The sequence below is a fragment of the Numida meleagris genome, chromosome Z, assembly GCF_002078875.1.
Source record: "Numida meleagris isolate 19003 breed g44 Domestic line chromosome Z, NumMel1.0, whole genome shotgun sequence".
Taxonomy (NCBI): Eukaryota; Metazoa; Chordata; class Aves; order Galliformes; family Numididae; genus Numida; species Numida meleagris.
In genome coordinates this window covers 59,115,449-59,140,741 of record NC_034438.1, presented here as the reverse complement: position 1 = coordinate 59,140,741, position 25,293 = coordinate 59,115,449, and the positions used below count along the sequence as shown (strand labels likewise).

General features: G+C 37.9%; 1 protein-coding gene across 1 annotated transcript in view; it reads left to right on the top strand.

Moving 5' to 3' along the window:
• The window catches only part of ADGRV1 (adhesion G protein-coupled receptor V1), a 257,698-nt gene that overhangs the window by 192,580 nt on the left and 39,825 nt on the right, over positions 1-25,293 (top strand). Inside the window, exons 86-87 of the mRNA XM_021381087.1 lie at positions 11,334-11,491; positions 20,921-21,042. Of these exons, the coding sequence (XP_021236762.1) occupies positions 11,334-11,491; positions 20,921-21,042 (280 nt within the window). The remainder of the gene's footprint in view (positions 1-11,333; positions 11,492-20,920; positions 21,043-25,293) is intronic.

The following is a 25,293-nucleotide window of genomic DNA, read 5'->3' as shown; positions in this document are numbered from 1 at the left end:
TTGTGGTTCACTCGCAAGAAAGAACATTTGCTTGTTTGCCTGTCAGTAACAGTACTGACATGAGCTCATGGTAGAAGCTCAACAAGCACTGTTTAAGATAAAAAGAGAGGCAAAATTTTACAACTGCTGCTGCTGAGTGTTGTTGAATTTCTAAGTTGTTTTAGCTAGCATTTTCTTAGCTTCCCTAAATGGCTTACTTTACTGTTAGAAAGTCTACTTACTTTTAGCAAATTTACTTTTTAAATTACAGAAGGGTATTTTTTTTCAGAACTAGAAGCAACAGGAACTGACATTTAAATAGCTCCAGATAGATATCGTGCAGAGTGAAGCGTAATATTTGCAATTGTTATGTCTGTCATCCGAAACTTCACACATCCTGTGCATGTAACAGATTGTTCTTTGGGGCTTGAATCCACCAACATTACGGAACTTCTTTGCAAAATGTAACCTCAGCAGAGTGCCAGCTTTTTTAAGACTTCTGATCATGTCTGTAATTGTCATGAACTCTCTGATTTAAATACAGACAGTGCAAAGTGCTTGGGTTTAGGACCTCACCAGTGGCAACATTGTTTTTCAGAAAGAAATAGGTAAAATATTTCTATTAAGAGGATGTACACATTTAAATATAACTTAAACAATTGAATGTCTCATTAGAAATGTCTAGTGTGAAATGCACGCATATCCAAGAATGTTTCTAATAAATCCAGAATTGAAATTATTTTCTAATTCTGCACTGTGACTTAAAATTGTAGCTCAGTTTAAAGTTTGTTACAGTCCCTGTAATTTGGCCAATATCGGTTAATCATACAGTTTGTTTGCAGGTCATTAAAAAAAAAAGTGTCAGGGATTTTCCAAAGAATGCAGGAGAGCTGGTCAACCACAAGCTGTAAAGCCAGTGTCAGCAGGATGTGGGCTGTGCCAGGCATCTTTGAAAGTTCCAGTCAACACCCTTTGATTCAGTTACAAACCACTGCTACTTTCACCTTAGTGTAAGGCCATTTACTGGAGCTACCTTACACAAATATAAGCAGATAGCTCTCCCCTGGTTATTTTGAGCTACTCTCTTGTTGCAGAGCAAACAAAAAAAATCTATTTCCTGAGAGGAGCCTCATGTTAAAAGAAACCCTAGCATATTCGAGAGTCATCAAAATATGAAAGCCATGCTGCATTTCAATTGGCCTCCACTGCTTGAATAACCTCTCTAGCCTGCCAGCTGTAATTTAGAATACCCTGAGGCTGCTGTAATTTATGCTGACCACTGTGAAATTGCTCTTCCCTGCTCAGTCCTCTAGAAAAATCAGCCTAGTTGCAGGGAAGGTCCTTGCTCAGTATGCCCACAGGAAGATTTCCAAAGCACTGAATCATGAACAGCAATAGAGTCTATTTTCCTGAGTCATGATGCCGCTCTATTTGCCTTTCAGTGTTTGATTTATCCCAACCATGTGACTTCTTTTAAAATGTGTTGTGGGTTCAAGGTTTTTATGAATAATGAGCTGTTTGCAATGCAGAGTGCATCTGGCCATTAATGCTCACCTTCAGTACTGCTGCCACGGCCTTTTGAGTCTAATTTTTATGAAGGCATCCATGGCCCTGTGTAACAGTGCTGGAAGCCAGATGTTTGTTTTTAATCAAATTGTGCTTTTTCACTCTCTGATGAGGGATTTATAGCTTTTAGAAAAACAATGTAATTATCATCATTATCATAATTATTATCATCAAGTACTTTTAAAAGAATGGAAAATGATGCTTCCTTCTAATAAAGGTTGTTATGCAGCTGCAGTACATTATTTGATTGTGACTTTTTATAGTGGCCAAAATTTACTGCTTCATACAGAGATGCTCAAACACCGCTCAGTTTCTGAATCAGCACAGACATAAGGGTTCACTTTGGAAAATTGGTTCACTGATTTGGAAATTATGAAATCCTAAAATTACAAAAAGACAAGTTTATGATTAGACTGTGATTTATATATATTCTATTTGAACTACTTAAATATGACTATCACTGTATGAATGCAATGTAAAAAAACCAGTATTTTAATATTCTTTATTAGCTGGTTTAAATTTGTTCATAAACACTGTAATGAAGCTGCAAGGAGGTATACTGTCATTGCATCTTCTCTAGAATTTTGATCTTACCACTGTAAGCCAAGCCAAAGGAAAAAAATACTGATTTAGCAACTTTCAGGTGAGCTTGAGATACTCTAAAGGAACCTGATTCTCTTTGTTACATATCAGCCATCGCTTGAAGATACCAGTTATACTTGGTCTCCTAGAATTCAGTCTTCTGCTTGTCACTTTTTGAAAAAGTTTTAAATTGAAAAGACACTTCAAAATCCACATATTCATGGTTAATAAATTTAATTTAAAGGTTGAATGACAAACTGGTTGTCTTTGCTGCCCCAGCCAAAACTGCACATCATTTGGTCCTGTATCAGGTCTGGTCTCTATGATGAATCTATGTGGCATTAAGATGTGTTGTTTTATATGGTGGCTTTTAGGTTTTTTTTCCCAACTTGAAGTATGTGAAAAAACATGAGAGTTGCATTGACAGTATTTTTGTAAAATCAAATAGATTTATGGTGTGTCCTCACAGGTGGCATTTGACTAGTGTTAAATTATTTTTGCCAGACTGTAGATGATGGAGGGAGTCAGATCTGATGTTCTTTTATCACTAACGACTTTTTGGACTCAGAAACTCAGTCTGCCTGTTTCTGGATATTGCCTTGAACATGCATAGTTGGAGTAGTGCAAAACAGAGGTAGATGTTTTGGACAGTTGGAAGATCCATGCTTGAGCAGCAATACCTAGTTCTTTGTCAGCCTGGATGTCACCCACTAAGGAGGGTGAGGGAATGAAGATGGGATTTATTTTTTTTTTTTTCATTTTTCAGTTACCTAGGTATACCATACTTTTATCTGTATTGGAATATTTTGACTGGGAAATGTCATTTGAAGCTGTACTTGTGTCTAAATGCATCCATAGAGATTAAGATGCCTGATTATCTATACTCAGTCTTGGCAGCTGGAATCTCTTGCACTGTGCTTGATGAGGCACTAGCATCCTCAGAAGCCTTGTAAAAAATAATTTTTATTTTTTAGGTTTTTTTCTACACTGCATATTGGAAACTATGATCCTTATAGCCCTTGCTTAATACATAAAAAATTAAGATAATGGAAGTGTTACATAACACTATTGTTTGGAAGCAATTTTATTACTCAGGTAACACCTGAAACCCTTGGTTGCTTTCTATAGGCTTCAGAAAAAAAGTGTAATGCTTGAGATTGTTCCATGCCTGTTTGTCAATGGTTTACAGGCGTTTGGCCCGGTTCTGTGACAAATGGGACGGGGGACCCACAGACCCACGCCCTGGGAAAAGGGAAAAGGGAAAAAGGGTAAGGAGATGGGCCTGAGAGCAAAAGCAGCAGCAACAATCTGAGGAGAAACAAACTTACTAAATAAGATATTGGAATGCAAAACAACACACTATAATAGAATATAATTACAATTTAAGCTGATAAATCCAATACAGCAAGAGAGAATGTCCCAAAATCAAGGTAGGCCTTACTCTACTACCGACGATAAGACGGCTGGAGAGCGAGGTGCTGCCAGGACGAGAGACGGGCAGAAAGAGAAGGAATGAGGTCTCGTGATCTGCAAGTTTTTATCTTTTCCCTCTGGCCGCAAATGGTAACAGAGGAGCAAAGTACCCTAGGGAATGTAGTAGTCCTTCTCTTCTGAGAACCAGGTACATACAGTACATGATGTTATGATGTGGAATACCAATAACCAAAAATCATAAAACCACTGTTGCACTGTGATATTGTGATGACGCTGTCCCACATGACATCCTGGTCATCAAAATGGAAAAAAATGGATTTGATGGATGGACCAATCACTGGATAAGGAATGGGCTGGATGGTCACACTCAGAGAGTTGCGGTCAGCAGCTCAGTGTCCAAGCGGAGACTGGTGACAAGTGGCAGTCCTCAGGGATCAGTGGTGGGACCAGTATTATTTAACATCTTTGTAGGCAGCATGGACAGTAGGATCTAGTGTACCCTCAACAAGTTTCCAGATGACACCAAGCTGAGTGGTGCAGTTGACTTGCTAGAGGGAAAGGATGCTATCCAGAGGGACCTGGACAGGCTTGAGAGGTGGGCCCATGCTAATCTCATGAAGTTCAACAAGGCCAAGTGCAAGGTCCTGCACCTGGGTCAGGGCAATCTCAAGCACAGATACAGGTTGGGTGGAGAATGGCTTGAGAGCAGCCTTGAGGAGAAGGGTTTAGGAGTGTCAGTTGATGAAAGACTCAACATGAGCCAGCAATGTGTGCTTGCAGCCCAGAAGGCCAAGTGTATCCTGGGCTGCATCAAGAGAAATGTGACCAGCAGGTTGAGGGAGGTGATTCTGCCCCTCTACTCTGCTTTTGTGAGATCCCATCTGAAGTATTGTGTTCTGGAGCCTCCAACACAAGAAGGACATGGAGTTGTTGGAGCAGGTCCAGAGGAGGGCAACAAAGATGATCAGAGGGCTGGAGCATCTCCCCTTTGAGGACAGGCTGAGGGGGCTGGGGCTTTTCAGCCTGGAGAAGAGAAGGCTCTGAGGAGATCTTATAGCAGCCTTCCAGTACCTAAGGGGGCCTACAGGAAAGATACGGAGGGACTTTTATTTATTAGGGCAGGTAGTGATACGACAAGGGGAAATGGTTTTAAACTGCAACAGGATAGATTTAGACTAGATATTAGGAAGAAACTATATACTGTGAGGGTGATGAGACTGGAACAGGTTGCCCAGTGAGGTTGTGGACGCACCCTTCCTGGAATCATTCAAGACCAGGCTGGATGGGGCTGTGAGCAACCTGGTCTGGAGGGAGGTGTCCCTGCCTATAGCAGGGGGGTTGGAATGAGATGATTTTAAAGGTCCCTTCCAACCCAAACCATTCTATGATTCTATGATTTTATGATTCTGTGATTCTGTGATTGTGATGTGCTTTGCCTTTTGCAATATAGAATATAAAAATCTGTTTTGATAAGTTGTTTTAAAATTCACTTGTTTGCATGTTATGCATACCTTTTGAGAAAGGTTGTGAAACATAGCAGGGTGCAAGACATTAGCAAAGAAACTAGTTTTTGCTTTGCATTTTTCTGAGTGCTAGATAGTAAATAAGCACTGAATTTTTAGACTGCAGCTATACATATAGTTTTTTCTCCTGAGTTTCTGAAGGATTACTTTTTCCAGTAAATTTCATTATGCAGTTTGTATTGTGTGATATTGTAGGTGATTATGGCTAGACGCAAGCTTTCTTATGATCAGAGGCATTGACAGGCAAGAACCAAGCAAATGCTAAGCAGGCTGCAAAATATCAAATCGAATTGGCTTGACTCTGTAGATTGACGGTGAAAAGTTTAGCAAATGTTTACAAGAATAGAGAACCTTATCTGTATTACAGCCTCAGAGGCTTCATTGGGAAAGAACAGTTCAAGCACAGAGCTAAATACTACCTAACATTTTTCATCGTAACACATTTGCTTTGTATTTTCTTTTGTGTTTTTCCCCGAGTGTTAATTTCTGGGAATTAAAGTGCCAGGCTAGTTTGTGTCTGGATCCTCTTTTAATATCAGAAAATGAGAAGTGTGGCACCTGATCATTGTGGAATACCCCTAAAAACAGCTAATCCCTTCTCCTGTAACTACTAAGACAGCTTTCATCCACTCTTTTCTTTAAATACTCTTTTAAAAAAAAATGTGCATGCAGAACCAGAGAACTGTACAAAAGCAGTGTTGCAGAGCTGCGAGAGATGTGAAACTGTTTACATCATTCCCAACAGATGTTTGTTCAACCTCTTTTAGACAATCTTCAGTCAGAAACACTGCACAGTGTTCCCCCCTTCACAGTTCTTGCCTTAGGAAGCTTTTACTCATGTAAGATCTGGGTGTAATTTAAGGCCCTCAGCATGTATTTTGCAGCAAGGAAAATGTGTTAGAACATGGAGAAGGTATTATTCTTTGGCAGTTTGTCTGCCTGAATATTGCCTGTTCCTTTGCCTACTTGTAGATTGCCAATACATGCCATGTCTCTTTACACAGAAATAGAACAAATCTCAACATTTTTCTTCTGTCTTTCTGAGCAGCATTTTGCAGTGCTGACTAGATTTAAATGATTACATCTTAAGTGTTGCAACATATGCTGCTGTTCATACATCAACACATGACATCTACTTTCTTTTCAACAGCATGAGGTTATGACTCGTGTTCTGCTTACTGGGATACACAGTAATTACCAGATTATCTTCTGCAGAATTAAGAACTAGCCACCAAATGGGGTAGGAATATAGTAGGTTTTCGAAATTTAATTTGTGTTGCCTTACATTGTGTAATTCAAATACTGCCAAAAGTGTCAAAGTTTATAAACTAAATCTGTAACCTCATGAAAAAGTGAAATCAATTGTATTTGATGTATTCTTGTTCCAGAAAAGTATCTTGAGTTTTCTTTTTAATTCTTCATCAGCTGAATGTTCTTTGCATCTCATACTTGTTCAATTGCATCTGTTCAATGCAGGCTTATGTTAGTTAGATCATCTTGTTGCCCTATCTGACGTTTGCAACAATGCTAGTACATGTCCAGTCATCTCAAATCTCCATGTTTCAAGATATACTGAAAACAAATGTCAACAGGCTAGCTGTGTTTTCAGGTCAATTTTTCAGAATTCTAGGATGAAACATATCAATAAACCATGACTTTAAAATGTATTTCAAATATTGTTCAGCATCTTCCTTGGTTATTAATGGACTGGAAAATGTTACAGTCACCTCATAAAACACGAGCCTGGAATAAGGAGTTTCCATTCAGATTTACCACAACACAAAGCTGAGAAAGAAGTCTACTTTATGTCAGTTATAATTCAGAATGTTACTGACATCTGAGATCTGTTCTGGAAAAGTAACATGGTATTCAGTAGGGACATGTAGAAGGAATTGTGTCTTGCCAAGTATAATTTGCTATGTAGAAATAGAATGGGGAATAACTGGCTGTTAACCAGTTCTGTGCAAAGAGATCTCATGCATATTGTGGACAATAAATTGAGTATATGTCAACATCACTATGCTGTGGCACATTCTGCTTTCGCCATCTACTGAGATGAAATGCTGTCAATGGTTTGGGGCCCTGCAATTGAAGAAATACATGAGTGAAGTTGAATAGTCAATGAGATTGACAGCGATCTTAAGTATAAAATATTCTCAGACAGAGATTCCAGTGAATAGAAATGTGAAATATGAAAGAGAACAAGTTGCTTTTTTGAGGAAGCCTGGAGTGTATGAATACAAGTTGTAAACTAATTTGTCTATTTTCACTTTTTAACATTGTTTTATCTACTCCATAAAGAATATCCTGAGTGAGCATTACTATATGATTCGAGCTTTGACTTTTGTTAGTTGGTTTTTTCAGTCTACAGACATCTTTTTTTACACAGAGGGGATGAAACACAGATGAGTGCAAATTCATATGTCTAAACTTTGTCTTTTACCTTCCTGATGAAACATGACCAGTATGAGCAAACTCACACGATGCAACAACTCTCTATTGTGGAATTAAGCTGCCCAACAACTCCACTGTTCCTAAAGGAAGGGAGAAATTTAAGTGTGGTCAAGCTTCACGCCCAGGATGAAATAACAATAGTAGAAAAATAAAAATGAATAATGTATTTTTAAAAGCAATAACAACAATAATAATCTAAGTCTAGATCAAGAGAGAAACTCATACAGCAAATAAAAGTCAGGTGGATAGGTACCGGTTGGCAGAAGAGAGCACCAGGTGAATTTTTTTTTTTCAAACTTAACTTTCCATAGTTTCAAGCTGCCTCTGAAGGAGGATGTCCTTGGAATTCAAGAATTCCAAAAGAGGAATGAAACTGTCTTCAATGCACTGAAGTATTTGAAAAATTTCTTGCTTTGAAAGGGACAAAATAGGTCAGAACTTGTATTCAGTATCTTCCTAAGTTTTTTTTGAAAAAAGTCCTTTATTCCTTAGCAGTTTTCATACTTTGCTTACAAATTGTTCCAGTATACATCATGTTAGTTGTTTTTTCTCTTTATACTAAAACTATTCAGAGAAATAAAAGAGGGTCTCCCGTATCTTGTGTAGCTGGAATCCCTTTTATTAGGAAATGTTGCGGTTTAAGAGACCACAGAAGACTTCACAAAAGCACTCAAAGGCTCAAATAAACATACTTCACCTCCTTGAGAAGAAAGCAAACATACAAATTCATTTTATTGATTTAAAAGAAATTAAAAAGAAAAAAAAGAAAACCAAGGAAACACCCTGATTCTGGCTGGCCAAGCAAGATTATTTTAATCAATAGAATGACTAAAATATGTATAATTATTTGAGATGCTGTCTTTTCTAAAATGCAGATGTTGCTTATTAGTTTATTTGTCCCCTTATTTAAAAGTTTCAGTTTAGTTTTAATGTACATTTATGGTAAGATGGAAGAATATGTTAAAGATATTTCTCATCATTCTGGTCCTGGTAAAAATACAGAGTGAATGTCATACTGATTTGTATTGAAGGAAAGAGAAAACCTTTGATACTTGGGATTTTGTTTTGCTGGTTTTGTTTTTGTTTTTGTTTGGTCATTGCACCAAAAGAAATCTAAAGTAAGATTTGTGGATTTGTGTATTTTCTTGTCCATGTAACTTTTCAGTTGCTTTTTTTAGAGCAAGTACCTAGGTTTATGCTACTTTTGTTATCTGAGTTTAAAGGAATGTTCACAGAAACCTTTCAATACACTTTCAGATAGCTATTTAACAGTATGTGTGATCTCTAAAATACAAAAATGTATCATTTTGAAAAAGATAAGGTTTCAGACTGTAAATGTGGTTTTAGATAATATATTTCTTCTAAGATTCTTGGCTTCAGTCTAATCCCTAAAAGTAGTATAGATTGTGGTATTAGGCCTTCACATCTTTATTCTATTTGGGTCTATTCAAAGATACATTTGGGGACAAAAAGTTACTTTCATATCTAAGAAATATTAAAGTTAGATGAAACAGACCAACACTGAAGCCAGCAGATCAGTCTTATTTCCAGTTCTGGGCCCCTCAGTATAAGAGAGACCTAGTCATGCTGCACAGAGACCAATTCAGGGCCTGGAGTCCCTCCCCTGTGAGGAGAGGCTGAGAGAGCTGGGACTGGTCAGCCTGGAGAAGAGGAGATTCAGGGGGTTCTCATCCATATCCATAAATCCCTGAATGGAAGATGCAGAAAGGAAAGACCAAAGCTTTGTTCAGTGGTGTCCAGTGCCAGGAGTGGAGATAATGGGCACAACCTGGGCAATACAGAGAAGCTAACTTCCCTGTTGCTTACTTATTTGCTCACTGATGATATCAGGCAGTATCTCAGCCTGTTGTCTCACTAAGCCTGTGCCTTCTGAAAAATAGTCAAACAAGGTATTTAGGATTCTGCTGGAAGTTATTTTGTGATTCATTGAATATGCCAGACATGCTCTGGGAGTGACAAAGAACTGAATCCCAGGGACTTGCAGGACTTTCTGAACAGATCACTAATAGCATGTGCACCTGACCAAAGGGACAATGTATGCTAGTGAAACAAATACCCAGGCTCTTCCTAGATGTACATTATACCAGCACTGGAGAAGAACTTATTTAGTTGAGCTGACCTGAAAAACAGAAGGGCTGGGTAAGTTACACCCTTTTAATAGGGAGAGCATACTGACTAGACATAGTGACTCCTGAGCTGTCCCTTGGGCTGCTCGGTTTTGCGTCATCTCCAGAGTAGGTCAGTGGCAGTAAAGCACATACTGACCTCAAGGGAGTTCATAGCAAACCCTGATCAGTCATACAGTGGAGATCTCTCTTTAACTATCATCTTCTTCAAGTTATAGTCTTATATGTGTAATTTGACTTTTTCTTTTTTTGTTAATAAATCATGTTCCTAACACATCTTTATAAATAATTATAACTTTAATAAATGGAAAGAGTAAGGAGAGAACAATTTTTTTTTTAAAGTGGGAAAAAGGAAGCATTTGGCTTCATTGTGCAAATGACACATAATTTCCAGGAACTTGAGAGGAATCTTGCCTTTAAGACTTGTTCATTTATTTTAAAAATATATTTCTCATAAATGAATTTATGATTTTAAGAGCTAAGTATAGAAAATTGCATAATGACCTTTTAGACCTTGGTGACTAAGAGTGATCACATTGAATGAACAAAGCTTGCATGGAGTTAGTTAAAATATAATTTGCTCTATTGCAACAGTTTAAGTCTCTCAAATGTTGGTCAGGCTAAAATATAAAATGCATACTTCTAGGGTACAAATGTTATATAACTTAACATGTGATAAGGAATAAAACCAGCAGAACCCAGTGCATCCTTTTGAGATTACTCTGGAAATAGAGTTAAAGGAAGCATGGGATAGATGAGTGGACAATGAGATGGACTGAGAGCTAGCTGACTGGAAGAGCTCAGAAGGTTGTCATCAGTGGCACAGAGTCTAGTAGGAGGCCTGTAGCTAGTGGTGTTCCCCAGGATTCATTGCTGGGCCCAGACTTGTTCAACAACTTCATCGGTAACCTGGATGAAGGGATAGAATGCACTCAGAAAGTTTGCTGATGGTACAAAGCTGGGATGAGTGGCTTATGCACCAGAAGGCTGTGCTGCCATTCAGTGAGACCTGGACAGGCTGAAATTTGGGTGGGGAGGAACATGATGACATTCAGTAAGGGCAAGTGCTGAGTCCTGAACCTGGGGAGGAATAACCACATGCATCAGTACAAGTTAGGGGCTGACCTGCTGGAAAGGAGCTCTGCAGAGCTCCTCTGTTATAAGGAAAGGCTTAGAGAGCTGGGACTGTTCAGTCTAGAGCAGAGAAGACTGAGAGGGGATCTTATCAGTACTTAGAAATACCTAAGGAGTGGGCGTCAAGAGAATGGGGCCAGGCTCTTTTCAGTAGTGCCCAGCAACAGAACAAGGAGCAACAGGCACAAACTGGAATACAGGAAGTTCCATCTGAACATGAGAAAAAACTTTACTGTGAGGGTGACAAAGCATTGGAACAGGCTGCCCAGAGAGGTTGTGGAGTCTCCTTCTCTGGAGACTCAAAAGCCACCTGGACACTTTCTGGTGTAACCAACTGTAGGGGAACCTGCTTTAACAGGCAGTCGGACTATATGATCTCCAGAGATCCCTTCCAACACCTGTGATTCTGTGATTCTTCGATTCTTTGATTCTGTGATTTGTATTTTGTAAAGTGTATTCTTATTTACTAATGATTTGTGTTTATAAAGGGCATTTTTCCCATTTTTTTCATCAGGTGCTTCATTCCAAATGCATATGCTGCTCTCTTCACTGCTGCTCTGGTGCCGTTAATGTGCTTGGTAGTGGTTTTCGTGGTGTTCATTCATGCCTACCAAGTGACCCCACAATGGAAAGCTTACGACGATATTTTCAGAGGAAGAACGAATGCTGCAGGTAGGATACATCAGCTACCCCTGAGCAAACAAGTCAGACTTTCAGCATGGTGCTGACAGTTCTCTTCAGTCCAAAAAAAAGCCACTAGAAGCCACAGCTCAATAAATACCAAAGCACTTGTATAAGATTAAGCATGTTAGTGGTCTCTTTGAAGTCTGTGAAAGTACTTTCATGATGAAAGTTATGCAAGTGCTGAGCTGTCTTACCAAAATGAGAATAAAGATGTGTGAAGCCTAAACAAGGAATTAGTACCACTGGTTATGTCTAGTCTCGTAACAAGGGTAGACCTAAGAAAGCACACTGTCCTTCATGGTTGTGGCCAATACCAAGTGATAAATTTGCAGGGAGGGCAGAGGCTGGGTCAGGAGCAGCATCGTTTCCTGGGCTGTGCGACAGTGGTCAAGGTGCTGAGCAGTGCCCAGCCCTTGCTTTACAGTGCGACATGCAGCTGTGCAGGCATGTGGGCTGCATGTCGAAGTACCTGGAGTTAACATGTCTGTTTTGAAATTTCTTAGTGCTACGTGTAACTGAAATGTGCTTGAAGGAAAAGATCTGTCTCCTGCAAAACAGGATGTATTGGTCTGTCTGCTGTTACTACTGCAGATACAATTATATTCCCAAAATAAAATTGCAGCAGTTCATACCAATTCTGAATAATACGTCACTCTGTGGAAAGCTTAGAATGATTTTGTTTTCATGCAGTTCTTGAAAAAATAAATCTCTGTTTTATAAACAAGGGCAAATATGTAGATTTTAGTACAAATGTTTCTATTTTCTTAGTGACTAAAGGAAGCCAGTTAGATTGTACAATCTTTCAAAGACTCTGGAATCATTTTTCCCAATTTGTTAGGTGAATAACATCTGAACTTGAAAGGGACAGTGGATTATTAAAAAATTCCTTTCAGCAGTCCAGTGCTTGTAACTGTTTGGATTTATAGAGTAGCTGTCTTTTCAAATTTGCGGTTATAATTACAATATGAAGCAAAGAGTTGTTTTATTTTGAACATTTGGCTTAAAGAGATCTATTCATTTTATGAGAAAATGAAGACAAAGCATTTATTATTCAGACATTTTTCAAAATTAATTTTTATTTTAGTGAAAAAGTGTCAGCTTTACTATGAGCTATATATGAGTTTGTATGAGGTCTGATGTATATAGCTTATAAATACTCAAGAACTTACTTGCACTTCATGCTTTTTTTTCTTTCTGATATAAAAAGGACTGCCTGGAGCAATCACAAAGGTGACTGCTTACTCAGTGTTGAATAATAAGGTTTATTTACTCATAAATAACTAGGGCTTTTTTAGTATCTCTAAGGATGGAGATTCCATATCCATATGTTGAAAGGTAATGTTTGTCTCGGGGCAATTAAGCCAAACTGAAAAACCACGCTGTATTCTGAAACTGTAATATTAACATAAGCAAAGACTTCTTAGTGTAGACTCTTTAGATGACTGCATAAACTGCTGGAAAAACCTCTTAAACTATGGACAGTTAACCTGAAGTTCCACATTTGTGATCTCTACTTGGGCAAGGTTATTGCTAACTTTAATAGAAAATTAATAGGAATAGAAACAGTAAAATGTATCCTCATATACAGCTTATAGTATCTTCATATACTATAACTGTAGTTATCTTTAAATAAAATGGGATGTAGATGTCTAAGCTAAAAATTAAGTAACATATATTATTACTTTCTTTTTTCCTGTTGTTGGAAGACTCTCAAGCTTACCTGACAAAGAAGTTTAATCTTGTCTCATCTAGGTATCAGAATAAATTCTGTCTGCTATCATAAAATGTATTCATGAACTTAGGCAGCACTGTGCTTTATTATTTTGTTCTGTCTGTAGGAGCAGAGTGTTTGTTACCCATTCACAGATTAGTTACAACTTTCTAGTTGTACCTCCTTTACTGTCATGTGTATGTTCTTCCTGGTCCTTTAAGTTTATCTTGGGTACTCTTGAGCAGTCACGTCTCTTACACTCTATTCTGGTAGGTTTCAGGCTTTAAAGAAAAGACCACAGCATAAGGACAGTCAGCCCAGCACAACTCTGCTCTTATTAATCATTATCACCTCCTTTGCCAATGGTCTGTGATCTTCCCATAGAGCTTATCCTAGTCTTTTCATATGCCTGGAATAGCTCTGTAGAAGTGTATGATTATAAATAATGTAGTGGAGAATAAAAAGAAATTAATACCATTTGCCAGCTTCTATTTTAAGGAATGTGCTGTGTGCACACTCCTCATTGCCCTCACTGGAGCACCAGATATGTGAGTTTGCCCTCTCTGTTTTTTACCACTCCAGCATCACTCTAATACTAGCTGTGTTGTTCTACACTGTGGTTGATACAGCATGCTTAGGGCAGGGAATCTTTCTCCACAGTAGAAGGCTAGAAGAAAGGGCAATGGAAGAGTCAAGAATTAATTATCTTTTAAAGCAAGCAACATTTCTTCCTTAAAAAAGAGTGCTGGAAAATAGTGTGAAATCTGATTTACAGAGGATGTCATCCTGAACCCATGTCCTCTTTCAAAGATATGCATTAGGCTTGCTAGAAAAGAGGCTTCAGCTTGAACTCAGTCAGCCTGTCAGCCTTCCAGCAAACGTGTTCTAGTGACTGATTATTCTTCTAAATATAGAAACCAACTTCTCAAAAGTTAGCCTTGACAGCAGCCAAGTCAGGAGCGTGCATTGGATAAACAGCCTCTGGGTAAACTAATATTTAAGTTTGCAGCAAGAAAGACTGCTTTTGAAAGAAATCAGGTGGTCTGAAAGCAGGATAGCTGTATTTGGCTGTAATAACTGGAGGTTGGAATGGGGTTATTTAGCAGAGGATTGTTTTTTTGTTGACAGTCCTAATATACAAGTACAAAAATTGGAAATAAAAAAGATAGCAGTCCAATATTTACTGTTTTCCTTTCCAACTGTTTGTTAACTTTTCATAAGTTTGCTAAGATTTAAAAATATAAGGGAAACATTTTAGTTGAAAAATCACCTGTATTTTTGTTCTAATAGTACCATGGTTAATGGATGACCTCAATTTATGGAACATCGTAACTTAATTTTCATGCCCTAGGCATAAATACTGCAGTAGATTGTTCCTTATTCAGATATCATGATTGTAAATGTGCCAGAAGGAATCTAAAGATTAAAACCTTTTGTTGCCAAAATAGAACTTTATGAAGAATACCTTAAATATTTAGCTCTAAAACTATGACTACCTTTTCATGTCTTCCCTAATACAAATTTCTTTAGTATATTTATCATCCTAGCAGTATGCAGTTCCTGGCCATAACACGTCATCCTGGGTAACTCACATATATCTACTACCAGGTGATCCTCTCAAGAAACAAGCCATCCAAAATGCAAATGCAGGACATTGCAACCATGCTTCTGCACTCAGGAAATTTTGCTGAGGACTGGGATTTTGATTCTAAGTGAGAATCTGAACCTGTTGTTACATGTCTTCTTTAACCTGTAAAGCTGCACACTGCAATCTTTATCTTGAATTTTAAAATACGTATGATATACCTAAAAGAAGCAAAGGAATGGTGAATTCCAAGAGTGCTTTCATCTTGAGATGACAATATCCATCTAGGTATCAAGAGCCAGGTGTTGGCCACCTCAGTATTCACAGTATTCATCACAGTTGTACACTGGATAATATTTTAGTCTTCATAGTGCTCAAGGGGCTTTTTTTTTTTTTGTAATTAGGAGAAAAACAAATTTTTGCCTCTGAGGCTTTTAGAAATATAGTTAAAGACAAAATACACAAGCATAATTACAAGCTGACATAAAGAACAAAGATCTGAATAAGATAACTTAGAGTAATCATCTGCCCTCATGCAATTTAAATTGTTTTTACTGTGCTTCACATGCTCAAATTAGCTTTCTTCCCTTAAAGAATTCTGCAGAAGCAAGTTAATTTGCATGATTTATGCCTTTATAGTTGTGAATTTAGTACTCGTTTAACATCTTGCATAATACTTTTAAATAATTTTATTACATTAAGATAAGTAGGTACTCTTTTTTCTTTTTTGATTTGCCATGGTATTTGCTGTGTTTTCTGTACAGCAGTAGTAGTATAAGCTGTCATAAAATAAAATAAAGCCTGGTCTTTCATTTGATTATAACATGAAATATCTTTAAGATTTGTGAGAAAGTTTGTTGAAAACCTGAAATGAAATGTGAACATTGAAGAAGCTAGTATTTTATGCTTTTTAAGTAACTGCATAATCTCTATTCTTAGTGTGATCACTGCTTCTCCTCTTTATTTCAAGCCTTTACTTGATGTAAGGCCAACAGATAAAAAAATGTGAATGAACCAAAGATAATATTTTATCAAGTTTGCTGCTTTGTGTTTTTACCAATTATCTATGGGCAGCTTTTTCCAGTTGGATTTCATGGACATTTATATGCCAGCTTTCTAGTCTGCAGTATCAAATGGTGTTAAAGTCTGCACATCTTTAACATCTACAATCTGGAATCAGAGGTTTTGTCTTGGGTTGCTGATTGCATGTTAGCGGTGGTATTGGAATTTTCTCCTTCAAACTCTCTGAGGAAATCTGTTAACTTCTTTATTTTGGCCACAAAATCCTGTTACCAAACTCCTTTTCTATCTTTTCTAGCAGTTGTCAAAAGCAATCAAGAAAGGAGCCAGAAGGGCTTGGAACACTGCTATTCAAACGTAGTTTCAAAAACAGATTTTTGTGGCATTTTTGTAGTTATGTTACTAAGTTTAATCCCCAGTTTGTTAAGCAATAGTCTGTAAATGTTTTACTGAGATTAGGTCTCCCACAAAACAGTGACATTCTGAGTAGTTATACATTCTCCCCCAGTCATATAGGAAAAAATGTTAGGAAAAATTGTCCAGGTTTTGTAGCAGGTCTGCATGTCTAGCCAAGAACAATTAAAAACAATTAAAGTTGCATTATCAGCTTAACAACTTGAGGGGAATAAGTATAGTAAATATTTATAGGTAAACTCAAAAGATCATTAAAGCTGTATTATATAATTGATTCTTCTATTGACATTTCTATTTTTAGGAAAAAAAAAAAAAAAACCTGCAGGCAATAAGACGCATTGTGAGCCAACCCAGTGGTGCGAATACAAACATTTTGATATGTTAGGAATGTGTAATATATTTTTTATTTTTCATTGTTAAATCATTTAGACGGTTACAAGCACTTATTCAGCATTATACTTCAGAGTTTCAATATTTTCTAATAATTTCCAGGCTTATTAGTTTCTACTTCGTTTAACATTTTTCACTGTTCAGACTCATCTTCCTGGAAAATGCTGTCCTATTACCTGTCTACACCAGGTAATGAAAGAAAGAATACCTTCAGATATTCTACCTGGCAGCTTAAAACTGGTTTTGTAATGAAACATAGTATGTAACATTAAGGAGTGGTTCTCAACTGCACAGACAGAAGAAACAGAAAAGTGGCCATTTCAGGATCTGAAAATTGTTTTCTTTTGAATTAAATGTCACTTCTAGGAAGATAATAGCACATTATCCTCTAAAATATATAATCTAGGCCAAACTGGGAGATCCATTCTACTTCATGGGTACCAAATGCTAAAACTTGATGAAAGCTTACCTCCCTGACTGGGTGTGATTTTCTGAAAGGACTAATTGTGATATCCTGAAGACAGCTGCAATTCTGGCGATCTATAAGAGCAATTTGTTTTCCTAGTTCAATTGCTTTTCCTAGTAGTGCTACAGGTTTTCTCCATAGCAATTAGGTGATCTTAGTTTCTTGTTTAACCTTGCCTTCATCAGGGGGGTTGGAACTCCATGATCTTTAAGGTCCTTTCCAATCTAACCTGTTCTATGATTTTATGATTCTATGTTATTCCTACTCTGGTCCTTCTGTTCAAGCACGTAGTTCATCCAGCTGTTAGGTTTTCTCTCTGCCCAAGTGCAAGTTTTCTTAGCTGTAAAGCACAGGATCTACAGCAAGAAGACATTTCTAAAGATCCATTTTCTCTGCACAAGGGACAGCTGGCTGAATGTGCAAGAGGATTTCCCCTGTCACTTCCCTCTATATTAAAATGGGTAGTGGCAGGCAATGTCAACTTACTCTATCACAACTGATGTGCACTCTGAAGGGATAGCTGTGTTTCCTGGTTGCATGAAATTAAAATTATGTTTATGAATCCATCTCCAACAGCAGAACAGATGAGTTGGTGAAGTAGAAACGCCCTGAAGATTACTGAATAGAAAGAAACCAACTTTGTCTGGTTCCAGAAGAGTCTGAGTCGTAAACAGAATTGCTGGAACAGTACTGCATTTGGGCAGCTTTTTTGCCCATTTTTGGAGGCAAAGCTCAATAAATTTTCTCACCCAGTACAGCTCCTTCCAGGTTCCCACTAAGAAAATTGTATGTTTCCATCATTTTAATACTTTTTTTGTTTCATGAATTTTGTGATCCAAACATGTCATGGGAATATTACAGCCTTTCTTTCAAATTCTCAGCAGCATCTTTTTTATGTTAATCACTGGACAAAATCTGAAGTGTTTAAGGACTCCCCTACTGCAGTAAAACTGTAGTTTTACTGCCCATAAAAAAAGGATTATAGTGTAGGACAGCCCTCAGAACAGCAGGCATTGCAGAAAAAAAAACAGGTTTATAGATAAGTTAATAATAAACATAATATTTTCTCAGCAATTGGGAAAAAGTGAGAAACCGTGGGCAAAGAGAGCTATTTGGTAAATAAAATGTAATTTCACCTGGTCAAATACCAGTGTGGACTGTGCTAAGTCTGCAAACACTGAACAGCTGCAGCTAGAGCTGCGTGAGCTGCATTTATCTCTATGGAATCATCAACTCTGCCAAAGTCTCTTAAACCTCTAGTTAAGGAAAAGGGAAGAGATGTCTCAGGAGTTACGAGCAGTCAGGATGATGATATGTGCATATATTATGTCTGTATGTGTAGATAGATACAGATATAGACATTCTTAAGGAGTAGGTGGACTGACTGTTGCTTAAATAAAACCTTTAATCAGTCCAAGTACTGAAAAATTTATGTTAATCATGTAAAAAAGAACTAACACAGTTCCAATATATATAAAGCCCAACAAAACTGCTTGACAATGCCTCAGCTACATCACACTGAAAAGGAGTTGACTGTCCCACTGCAGTCTTTTATCTTCTGAGATTTATTCAAGTGCTGTATGTATGACTGCTGCACTTGAATTCAGAGCACAGTTTTTGTAAGTGAAGTTACTTCTGTCCAGAAATACACTTGCTTGTTTGAGAAGGATTGTCAGTTTCCTCTCCACGTGACGGAAAGCGCAGCTAACTAGATTGCTTTTTATTGGCACCCTTTTCTTTTATGTAATGCTATTTTAATAAACTTTAGATGAATTGTTGCTGATTTTCTAATACATTTTCTGATATAATTCTAGTTATTGAGGGGTTTTTTAATGAAAATACAACAAATGGTCTTATCAGAATGTAGGTGGAGGGAATTCAAGCAGCTGAGACCTTAAGTACTGGCAAAGTTCAGCTCTGAGTTAGCCCCTTACAATATTGATAATGAAGCAATTGATTTTGACAAAGATAAAAGCAGACTATTTAATTGTACCCGCTTTCAGCATGTGGCACAAGACAGCTATCTTCAGACCATTTTTATTGTTGTACCACATATATAAAACCTGTAACTAATAATTTGTACTGAATAGCATTCATTACATAAACCTTTATCTCAGTTACTCTTGAAGGTTTGTTTCTTAGAGATCTTGCTAGACGCAGTGAGCTTGATTATCTTTTTACCTGTGGTAGTTCTGTTCTGTTGTGGTGGCACTGAATTTGTCAGAGCTATCCCTCACACATGCTTGAAGATAATAAAGTCTGGTCATTGTACATCAAAAGTATATGATCTAGACAGCGTATTGATTTGTCTCCTTCAGCTTTACACCTAATGATCTAGAGCTGTCAGGTCATGATTAATACTGTGATAACCTTCCTTTTGTGATGTTTGTGTAGTAAAAGCAGCAGTCAAGCTGTTACTTCTGCTGCCTGCAAGTTGTCCTCCTGTAACTTCCTTTCTTCTCTTCCCAGCTTCCCACCTGAGTTGGATTATATTGTAGTGTCATGCAACAGCCAAGTCACCATTTGAACTTTCTGAGAAAGTTCTCTGCATTGTTAACTTTGACCTTTGCACATTGCTTAGAGTATGCCTACATTAGTGATTGTTAATTGCCAGTCCATTGCATCATTTGTGCTTTCTAAAGAGCTGAATTTTATTAAATTATTTGGGTGTTTAACAAAATGGTTATATTTTTCCCTTTATATCTGTTCGTAAGTAAATTAATTAGTTTCTCTATGGATAATTACTGAATTTACCTTCAGAAAGATCAGTTTTAAAAACAGCATTTTATATACATTTTTTTCATTTTTTATTTTGCTATATTTGGTTATTTCTGTAACCAGACATATTTTGAGATTGTCAGGTCCTTGCCAATTTTTATGAACTTTGTTAAGCACACACCTGGTAAGTACTTCCATTGTGTATGCAATGTAGGATAAAAAGGAATCATAGTGCTTCATTTCTTACTATGCCACCTGGTGCTTTAAAGAACCTTATGTTTTTGATTATTGTAAAAGCATTGTGCTGCTAGCTGCATATATTAGTAGCTACTACAGAAAAGCTTTGTTAAATGTCTCTTGAGGCCATGCGGAATTTTTCCTTTCCCCTTGGGGATTTGGAAGAGCTCTACACTGATGCACTGTGGCTGGCATTGAAAGGGGCAATGCTTCGCGTAGCACCTCTGCACCTCTGAGCTTGTAGACCAGGCAAACATGGACTTCGTCATTTGCCATGGGCACTCTCAGAACTGGGGCCTGGGTGTCAGGAGCAGGATGAGCTGGGGCTGAGAGCTGTAAGTCTTGCTGCTTTCCTCTGTTGCTTCATGCAAACACCTTCATGACAGTGCTCCTGAAATCCCTCACACTGCGAAGACAGCAAGGGATTTGAAGTGCTGACGCATGTATCAGCATCAGGCGTGTGTGTTTGTGGATGTAAATGCAGTTAATCCGTGCAAATTCTGATTTGGGGAGACTCCTCAATGGAGCAGAGGCATTCTCTTGACATTTTATAGGTCCAGATGCATATTCATGTTCAGTTTGCAGGGAAAGCAACAGCAAATCAGAGAATAAGCTGCTTCTACACTGAAGAGCCAGAGCCTTTGCTATTTTCTGTATGAACAGTGCTAACGTTCATTCCCCTTTACCCTCAATTCCTGAAAATCCATTTCCTCCACAAATCCCCAGAGTTTGCCAGGAGCTCTGCTGTGCATCCTGTGGGCTCATCCCACCCACCGGGCTTTGTCCCCAGCTTAGGGACATGGCTGCCCATTGCCTGCATAGTGCTTAAAAAGTGCTTCTTCACACCAACTGAAAGCCTCTGTTTCCACTTTCCAGAAATCCCCCTGGTGCTCTACCTCTTTGCCTTGATTTCCATCACCTGGCTGTGGGGAGGACTGCACATGGCTTACCGGCATCTCTGGATGCTGGTCTTCTTCATCATCTTCAATAGCCTGCAGGTAAGAGCTGCTGCTGCTTCCTTCTGTCCTCCTGTAGACATCTGGTGTTTGGGCTGAACAAAATCCAGAAACAAAGATGGTTTGCGTGTGACACACTGTGAGTGTTAATGGTGGTGTTTGTCTGTTTCTGAAATTAACATATAGAATGCATGTTAATAAAAGAGGTGCACTGTTTTGAAACAGTTGCCACAATTGCATGCATTTAATTTCATAGTTAATAAACTGGGAAAGGAAATTGCTTCCTTACTTATGTAATGTTACTGGGATAATTATGGCAGTAAGACTGAAGCTTCTGCAACCTTCAGAAAGTAACATGTTATTTCAATTTTTGCTGTTAATTCTATTATTAAAAAAAAAGCAAACACACAAACACAAAGCTTTAAAATTCTGTTACTATAATACTGATTTTTAATTAAAGGTAAGTCTTGAGGATTGGCTTTTCTCATTCAGCATTGGTAAATTAGAGATCTTTTCCTTGAAAAAATCAAATGTAGACTAGATGTTGATGATTAGTTCCCCCCCCCCCAAAATAAAATAGCCCTTTGAAAAAAGTCACATGTGGGTGCTTCTGCTGGACTAGTCCTGTGTTACACTAAACTCAGTGCCTTACTGCACGTTATGGAGTTGTTTACACAACGGAGGATAGTCTATAATGGATGGGAAAGTGCCTGTAATGTATGAGAACAGTCAAATGATGAGGAATTCAAAATATATATATATATTTATATATTTAATAAAAATATTTTTCAAAATAGATGTATTTTAGATTTGAGTTCAAAATGAGAGGGTTTCCATAAGCAGAAATCTACACACTTTCAAAATGTACATCTCAGTCAAAAGCAATCATTTAAACTGAGAAAAACAACCGTAGCTTATTCTCCTTGTAATACATGTGACTGTTAAATACAAATTATCATTTATTTATTCTGTGTATATTAGCATATATGCGCACAAATTCATTATGATTTTTTCTTTTCTGTGAAGCTACATGAGTAGATTTTCTCCAGTAATTGTATATAAAGTTGCATTTTAGGAAACCTTTTTTTGCAGTGCAGTGGTCACAGCTCTGCAGGGCTGGCCACAGTGTCCTTGCTTGTCCCCTCCTTTTCCTCTCCCCCTTCCAAATTTCAGAGCTCAAGATATACCCCATGGAAGTTGCAGCAGCATGACTCTTACTCTGTTTTATCCAATGAATGGCGCAGAGCCATGGAATTATTATTTTAATGAATGCTGCAAGTTTCAAGACTTCTATACCTGCAGGAGGAGGTATGCAAGAAGTGAAAGGGGATGCTGAAAACGAGTTGTGTAAAATGTGAGTTCCACAAGGTCTGGCAGGGATTTATTGCGCTAGTGGTCCAGTACGATAGCAAATGACATGGGAAACAGACACTGAAACATGCCTAGAATATTGTTCAAGTCAGAACTGATAATAGAGATGTGCATGTTAGGATTTCATCTAAATCCAAAGAAAACTGGGATGGCATATTTGCTTTTCTCAATCTATTTTTTTTTTCAGTTGGTTAAATTTGATGTCTTTATGTTGTTTTGTTACAGTTAATGTACTTTAAAGTTTTTGACCTGTAGAAGTAGCATATTTTTTCTTTCATTGGCTAGTTCCTATTGTTGACTGATCTCTTACGAGTGTTGCTGGTCCACGCGCTCCACTAAGTGCCACACAGATATAACATTAAGAGTCGTGCACTTCTGCTCAAAGCTTTTTATGGATTTTAGAATGTCAGAAATACTTGCATGCATAATTTCATGCAACTGAAAAAGACAGGTATTTCTATAGATATTGTTGTGCCATACAAGGTCATGGCTTGGATAATTTGCACTGTCATGACCTGTACTTTTCTGTCAGCTGCACCCATCAGCAGCACAAAGACTGCAGAACCACTTGGAACAGGGGCATTTCTGAGAGATATATCCCCTGTTGCACCTCAGCTCCCAGTTGTATTCGTCCAGAAGCTTTGTTTGAAATTATTCTAAGGAGCTAGAAAATGAAAAATTAAGACACCAAATATTAGAGGTTTCACCTTCTGGCTTTCTGGCTCTGTGCATGGGGCACAGCCTCAGCTTTGAAGCTGTAGCAATGCCAGGCTGCTTGCATTGCCTTCCGCTTTGCACTGCTTCCTTAACTCTCCACCTAAGCAAGCAACTTGTATGTACCAAGCAGACGTCTGTATCCGACTGACATGTGGCTTCTTACCCTGATGGAAGGTGGAATCTGGGGAAAGTCTGTAGTTGGCAGCTGGTCTACAGGATGTGCTACAGCACCTCCACAGCAGATATATTTATATCAAATTACATCAATATTTATCAATGTATCAAAAGGAAAAATATTTTACATGTTTTTCTTTTCCTAGCACTAGAGGATCTGCAAAACCTGAAAGACAAAATACTTTTTCTTCTATTGAAAAGACATGCAAAAATTTCAAGTGTCTTCTCTCTTCCTGGCTAGTATTTTAAATTTTAGACATGAGATATAATAGGACATCTACCTTTCATTATTAGACATTATAAATTACTTTTGAATGTATAAATTTATCAAATGTTTAAAGGGAAAGGATACCTATTTAGCATTGAGTACCCTCAGAAAAAGGAATAGATCTTTCACAGCACTACCATTTTTATGTTTGTTTGTTTTAATAGGCAAGAGTATTCAGTGCTTTGTAAATCTCTGCAATAAAAGGTGTTTAAAAAACATTTCCTGAAACACCACAGCTTTATAAATAACCTCTCCGCATATATTGTTCTCCTGTTTTAAAAGTTAGCTATCTAATCAGGAAACGGAAGAACTGATGTGTGGTTCAGGTGACCAGACATGCAGTGTGAATTAAAAAATCAGTGAAAGAACAAGGTGAATAGACGGTACATAATGCCCAATTCCTGCAAGCTGTGCTGTTCATCAGATAACCAGATAATACAGAATTGTCTCAATAAAATAAAGTGTCATCATGCAAACTCTATAGGAGAAGAGTATGCGTTACAGATTTGCCTAACAGACCATTCTCAGTGCCCCTAGAAACCCTGATCTCAAACTGGTTTGGGATGAGAGAAATGTGAAATGGGCTTTAGCAGTGGATGACTAGTTTTAATAATGATTTCCAGAGGACCCCACTGTCTCTCGGGATGTGCTGTTTATATGTCATTCCCGTGTGTTATGTCTTCATTTTTGCTCAGAACCGATAGTGGTTGTTTAACCTAGGCCAAGGCTTTCTGCCTGAAAAGGTCATCTTATTACATATTGGTGGGCATTTCTGTTACATGATGTGCCCTGTTTTGGTCTGAAAGCAATTTCACATTCATTAAACACTTTTCCCCAAGAGAAAAGAGAACATGAAATGGTTTACAAGGGGCAGAGACCTGCTTCCCTGTTGCTCAACAGTTACAGATCCCCAAACAGAGGTGCAGCCCATTAAATGTGTTTGTTATCCAGATGGATTCAACTCAGGAGACTGCAAAGGCACTGTTTATTATCCAATTTAGTTGCTTAGCCACATGACAAACATTTCCTAGGACATGCACTTGATAAAAAAATCTTCTCCTAAGGACAGATTGTTTCTGAGCATTTCCTGTGAGAAATGGTTTCCATCAGAGAGGAGCTTACAGTGCACGCTATTCATGTGCGTAAAGAGGGAGGACAGTCCTTCCTCTGTAACTTCAGGAATTAGTATGCAAAGTGCTGCTTGGGGGAACAATGGCTGATTTACATGGTTACTGAGTAAACCATCACCCAGAAAATCAGGATAGCTATATCTCATCTGTTCACTGAGGCCAAAATGAAAGTTTAAAAGGTATTTCAGAACTTTCCTTTCTGTTGTGGTAAAAGTAGGAAATCCCAAAATAATTTCAGAAAACATAAAAGGAGCTAAGGACTGTGCTTGGGATATCTGATGCTTGGAGTTAGTCCTCAGTGGCACGTTCCTGATTATGCCATCCAGGCAGCACCTGTGTCATTGAAGTATGCTCTGTGCTCTCTTGCGAAAGGGTGATGCTCCTGATCCCTTCAGTGCAGAACAGGAGACACTTACCTCTTTACATATGACTTTCTTAGGGGGTTTATTCACAAGCAGTTTGTTGGGGTCAGAAGGGAAGGAACAAACTGCTGTCTTGTGTGTATCTCTCTGAAGGCTAGGATTTCACAAGCCATTTTGCATATGCTATACTAGTAACACAGATCACTGTGTTTTTCATGAGATTTGCGAGGTGTTTCTGGTTTGAATAGCGGAGGTCATCAGTGGCATATTT